This window comes from Chlamydotis macqueenii, chromosome 2, assembly GCF_036417535.1.
Source record: "Chlamydotis macqueenii isolate bChlMac1 chromosome 2, bChlMac1.mat, whole genome shotgun sequence".
Lineage (NCBI taxonomy): Eukaryota > Metazoa > Chordata > Aves > Otidiformes > Otididae > Chlamydotis > Chlamydotis macqueenii.
In genome coordinates, this window is record NC_141557.1 from 26,682,501 (window position 1) to 26,688,759 (window position 6,259).

General features: G+C 52.7%; 1 protein-coding gene across 1 annotated transcript in view; it reads left to right on the top strand.

Moving 5' to 3' along the window:
- Window positions 1–3,652, top strand: part of DLX6 (distal-less homeobox 6) — a 4,764-nt gene extending 1,112 nt beyond the window's left edge. The window contains exons 2-3 of the mRNA XM_086741589.1: window positions 656–849; window positions 2,544–3,652. Coding sequence (XP_086597715.1) covers window positions 656–849; window positions 2,544–2,795 — 446 coding nt within the window. The 3' untranslated portion in view covers window positions 2,796–3,652. The remainder of the gene's footprint in view (window positions 1–655; window positions 850–2,543) is intronic.
- The last annotated feature ends 2,607 nt before the right edge of the window (window positions 3,653–6,259 follow it).

A 6,259-nucleotide genomic window follows, 5' to 3' on the forward strand; every position in this document is an offset into this window, starting at 1 on the left:
CCGGCGCGTAGGGAGCTGCGCTGCGCGCTCGCTCCTTTGTTACCGGTGGCACCGGCTTTGGGCAAAATTCCTGCTAACACCTGAGGAGTGAAAGTTTCCAGGCGAGCGGGTCGCATTCCGCTCAGGGGGCCGCCTGATTTATGTTTTGGTTTTGGGTTTTTTTTTTCCTTTTTTCTTTTTTTTTTCTTTTTTTTTTTTTCTTTTTTTTTTTTTCCAGGGAGCCGCTCATTTGTACGTTTTACGGCGGGGGTTTACGGCGGGGGAACCGAGGGGGGGTCGGGGGGGGGGAGAGCATTGTTAGAAGTCTCGGGCCGGTGATTCACTGACCACCAAACTGGCGACGCGAAGTCAATTAGCTAGGTAAAACCTGGATGGCCCTGCAACCAGGCATCCCGTCACGAAGCCAGCGCCGCACTAAATTTTCATATGTTTTAAAAATATTATTATTATTATTTCCCCTCCCCGGCATGCCCACTGCCCGGACAGTTGTTTTTCCTTCCCAGCAGCAGCGTGGGTCGTGGCGCGCCTCTGAGGAGCCGCAGCCCGGGTGGACGCGATGATGTCGGGGCAGGGTGCTGGGATTTTAGGAGCCGGGCCGGCGTTAAACGGCTGTAGGAGGGTGATGTTTCTTTCAGCTGTGTTATTTCGCTTCCAGATCAGCAAAAAACCACAGTGATTGAAAACGGGGAAATCAGATTCAACGGAAAAGGGAAAAAGATTCGGAAGCCTCGAACCATTTACTCCAGTCTACAGCTCCAGGCTTTAAACCACCGCTTTCAGCAGACTCAGTACCTGGCCCTTCCAGAGAGAGCCGAGCTGGCAGCTTCGTTAGGACTTACCCAGACACAGGTAATTACTGGGAACCCCAAATCACCCAAATCCTGCATGAGAGGCAAAGGCTGAGCAAAGCGCGGTGTTCCCTGGGCATTTCGGCCTCTAAACGGGAACTGTAGGAAAGGGTAATGCACACGGGCCCCCCCTCCAAATGTAATAGGACTGATTTAAGGCCTGACAGAGCCTGGTCTGCCGCAGGAGGAGCTGAACCCTTCCCTTTTGATGCCACACGTAACACTTGTAACACTGCCTATGTTTTTGGATAATTCCAGCACCCAGATGCGGTTGCCCAGCTGTGAAGAAAAAAAAAAAAGAGAGAGAGAACAAAACAAAGGCTGGGCCTGAGGTAGAGCGAAGGAGCAGAGCAAAGCTGCCTGATAGGAGCCCACGGGTAGCGAGGAAGCGGGAACACATTAGGAAATACCTGTAAAATCAATAGCAAGCTTAGCCGGGATGAGTAAGGCAAAGGCAGCGGTTACCCTTGGGCAAAATGTACAAAAGGTGATAATAGATCTGAAGATCAAAGCCGGCCGTGTACAAAATTATAGCAGGTTAAGCCATAGCTAAGTGTGGTTGGAGTAGCTGTGCCATTCTGCTAATTTAAGCTTGAAAGACACATGAGGCGTGACAGGCTTCCCAGGCTGGGCTTTGCGGGGAGGCGTGTGGATAGACGGGATCCATTGGGGTAAAATGTGAATTTATGAGCTTAACAAAGGACTTCAGGGTTTTATCACTGCCCTTGAGAACAGTCGCTTCCAGCCAGCGATTTTTAAATACTCAGCAAACGTTAGCCATGGGAACAGAGTCGGCGGTGTTAGGGTCGGGTTGCAGCATCCTTAGCGTGCGTGCTCTGGCCCTGGCATGCAGGGGTGTAGGGGCCCGATCCTGGGGGTGCACCTATAGAAGAGTACCCCTCCTTATGCCCTAACACTGCATCTGCAAAGCCCACAAGGTCAAAGACACGTGTAGAAGCTGTTGTCTTTGTTTGGATGGTTTTAGGAAATACATGGAGATGTACATCTCACCTATACAGCGTGTCTCTGGCAATTCTGATCTGCCCGGCTGGGCCCCATCCTCATGCGCCTCATCAAGGGCAGGCTCCCTCCTCGGGAGTTCTGCTGGATTAGGAGCACGATGAGACCCGAAGCGATCCCGACGGCCGATTACTCTCCGAGAAAAAGAGAATTTTCCTTTATTTAAAAACAACTTCAAAAATAAAGCCACGATCCCAGTCTGTTGTGCCCCCGTCACATCAGCGAGGACCACTTGATCCTGCTTGTTTTTGGACGCGCGATTTCTTTTTCTAAGATGCCTCTAGACATCTTAGACAACTATCGGCTCCTGTCCCCTGGCACAAAGTCCTACGTTTGCCCATGTTTGACAGCAGTTTGCCCATTCGGTCCAATGACCTCCAAAATTCTGAAGGAGGTGTTAAAGCCAGAGAGTTCAGAGCCCATACTCAGTTCCAGCCTGGCCTCCCCAGGCAAAACAAGGGTAAAACCTGCACCCCTCTGGCTTTCCGGCTCTGCTCTGCCTCTCCCTCTCCTATCCTCTCAGCTCACCCCCTCGCCTTTCCCTCTCCCCTTCTGCGGCTCCACACCCGACCGACGTGAGCTCTCAAAACCTTCCCTAGAGCAAACCCACACCCCCGGGCGATCTCCCATCCCTGCCTGAGGGTAGCCTAATATCTGCTGTGTTTGGGTTCACAGGTGAAGATCTGGTTTCAGAACAAGCGTTCCAAATTCAAGAAGCTGCTGAAGCAAGGAAGCAACCCCCACGAGAGCGACCCCCTGCCCGGCTCCGCCACCCTCTCCCCCCGCTCCCCGGCTCTGCCTCCGGTCTGGGACGTTTCAGCCTCTGCCAAGGGAGTCAATATGCCTCCCAACAGCTACATGCCTGGCTATTCTCACTGGTATTCTTCTCCACATCAAGACACAATGCAGAGACCACAAATGATGTGAATTGTCCAAGAGAAATCATCTCCCGAGAACGCCCCGTCTCGACATGGCAAGAAGTTCCCCCGCGTTGCCAAGCCGTGCCAGCTAACAGGCTCTGTGTGAACTTGTAGATGCGGCAGAGACAGAGTGGCTTTATTTTATTTTATTTTTTTTTCTTTTTTCTTTTTTTTTTTTTAAGTAACCTCAGCGATTGATCTTGAGCAGAAAGACACAATTTTCATTCTGGCGCACAGAAGACACTTCTCTTTAGGATATTTTCCTTTGGACTCCGAGGCACCAGCCTCTTTCTCTGTGGAGTATACGTCAAAACAAACTTTTTACAGACTTTGCCCACAAGAAGAACCTGAATCTACCACGGCAGCCGTTTTTACTTGTTTAATGAGCTAAAGACATTACGTGATGAAAGAGAGACTAGTCAAAGCTCCTTCATTTTTATTCACAGAATCCGGACTGGGGAAAAAAAAAAATGAAAGAGAGAAGAAGGGATTAAAAAAAAAAAAAGACAAAAATGAAGAGGGAAAAAAAAAAAGAGAACTGGTTGAAAATGAAAATATACTGTAAGCTTAGAACATTACCACGAAGCAAAACCTGCATGCTTTCTCGAAATGCAACGGGCTGCGGCTCAGACGAAACCACCACCTCTCCCGCCGCCAGCCCCCTCACCGCCCCCGCGCCCACCCGCGCACAGCCGGACACACTCCCGGAGCCGAGCAGGACAGAGCCAGTGGGGGACCCGCGGCTGCACCCCCCGACCTGGCCCCCGAGCCACCTTTCTGTATATATTGTTGAATTTTAGTTGTATATATACTTTGTATGGTTTTGTCTTCTTTCATATAGAGAGTAAAAGCCACAAAACGCCAGCCTGGCTCCTCTTTCTCTCCGCCCCGGGGGGATGCCCGCCCCCCCCCCGACCCCCCTCAAACCCCGAGCTGCCCCCCAGCTCATCCCGCGCAGCCGGACGCAATCCCCTCGCTGCTTGCGCGTACGGACCCCGCTCCCCAAGCACCCGCCTGCAAGCCAGGGGAGGATAGATTTAGGATGAGGGAGGGGAGGGGGCTGGTGGTTTGGTTAGTTTTAAGGCTACGCCTAAGCCAGGAGAGACCGAGACCGCAAAGATAAGCCGAGAAGAAATTTCCGACCACCCGGCCGTTTCTGCTGCGATTTCCCGGCTCCGCTGCTCAAGCCGAGCTGAGCTTTCTCTCCCAGGGCAAAGCTCAGAGCTCTGCCTTTCTCCCCAAAGGTTGGAGCCTCCGAACGACGAGAAAAGGAGGCCCTCTCCTTTGTTTTATTTTTTTTTTTTTCTGGAGCAGACGATGGGAGCTGAGGAATGCCGTGCGGAGAGCCCGCAGAGATGCCCAGGCGCGCCGCACGCTGCCCGCGCCAGCTGCAGCCTCACCAGCCTGCGGAAAGCACAAGCCGCTCTACTGACAATGAAAAATTCCCTTTTCCCTCACCCGAGCTGGGTGCCCCCATACTGCGAGAATGAATGGCTAGAGTCCTGGGCATCCTTCAAATTATGAACCTCGAAACCACTGAGCCATTTACCAGAAGTCAATAGAGATCCTCAGAGTGTTCCATATAATGACAGCTACATACAGTCGTGCAAAAGGACAGTCACTATAATTAGACACAAAGCAAAGACTACTTACCAACATACCAGTTTTTTGGGGGGTGTTTTTTGTTTTTTTTTTGAGCAACTTCCACGCTCAGTCAGTCTTCAGAGTGGTTTAAAACCGATCAGTCTTGTCATTTTCTACCATTCGTATTGTTACATTAGGAAAAATGTTTTCTTTTCTTTTTTTCCCCTTCCCACTGTGAAACTTTGGGTTCAGAGCTCCCCAGGATCAATTCTGAACAAAGCCTCCAGCTGCAGTGCCATCCAATTTGAAGCAGACATTGGGGACAATTTAAGGTTTTTATCCACAAGAAGGTTTTTTTCCATTCTCTTAAATGCAGCCATAATTAGAGTAATTTTTCATGTAGCCCGCTGATTACAGCGTTTTTACCGTCAAAGATAATTACCTGTAATTTTCTTCCACTTTTAATACTAAAAAGCCATCTTTATTTAGATTCAGGAACAGGAAAGGCGAAACAAAAGAGGAAAATTATTCTGTTATTCATACACAAATTGCAGAGACGTAGGGCCTAAAATTGAAAATTAACCAAAATTATAATGCTGAAAAGAATGGAAGAGGCTTCAGAAGTACAGCTGGTAGTGGGGCTCACTGAATTATTCAAATTACACTGGAGAGAAAGCTACCGTGCATTTAAACCAACAGCATTTGTGTGAGTGTGTGCATCGTCCAGACACCCCCGCTTTACCCCCCCCCCCCCGGGATGGCCTCGGTGCGGACTCGCCCCCACGGGTGCCCCGGGGAGCGAGCCCCGCAAATCCCGGCCCAGCCGAGCCGACTTTAGCTGAGCCCAGCCTGGCAGGTCCCGGCCCTCATGGCCCCTGCAGCCGCCTTAACCCTTTCGCTGCAGCCCCCGAGTGGGTACGGCTGCGGGCGGTTCCATGTTCCCTCCCCTTCCTTCCCCGCCGCCGCTGGTGGGGCCCGGAGAGGGGGGATGGGGGGGGGGGGGGCTCGCTGCTTCCCGTGGGCTTTCTCGTGGGTGCCGGCGCGGAGACCTTCTCCGTGGATTGTGCCCTCCGCCCCCGCGAGTAATTTCTCGGATAGGATTAGATAAAGCCCGGACAACAAGCAAGCCAGCAAACAAATAAACGGTAGTAGTAGTAGTAGTAATAATAATAATAATAATAATAATAATAATAATAATGCCCGATTAGGTTAACGGAGCGGGAGAAGGTGCGAGGGGCACGGCCTGCCCCCGGGCAGGGCGGGAGCGAACGGTGGCGGCGGGGTCCCGCCGCCCCGGGAGACTCTCGGGAAACAGCGGCATCTACGGACGGAGCGGCAGCAGCATCCCCGCCACCCCGGGGGCCGCGGGGACGGGCTCGGCGGAGCGCCGCGGAGGAACCGCGGAGGAGAGCAGCCGAGCCCTGCGCCGCTCCCTCCGGGACCCCCCCCTCCGACGGGGCAGCAACCCCGCACCCCCCCGCCCCCCTGCTCCGCACCGCCCCCCTCCCCCCGGCTGCAGCGGGAGGAAAGGGGACTCGGAGCCGTCGGGGTCCGGCCAGGTGAGGAGAAAGCACCGGAGAGCGTGGGGAGCAGCGAGGACGGAGCGCGCCTCGAAGGGGAAGGCGCGAAGCGGTGGCAAGCAGACCCCAAACCCAAGAGAGCCCCCAGAACTTACCCCCTGCGCCAACCAGCTAAGCAAGGCTCGGGGTCTAGAAATCTACACTGAACAGAAGCGGTGGAGGATATTTTTCTGAGTCTCAGGGCAGAAGCTCTTTCTCTATATTCTTGGTTGAGTGAGCACATCCAGGTGTGAAATTGTTTGCACACCCCAGCACCTCTTATATTGCCAGCAAAATTAGCTGTTATTACTGTCACTGTTTAGTGATG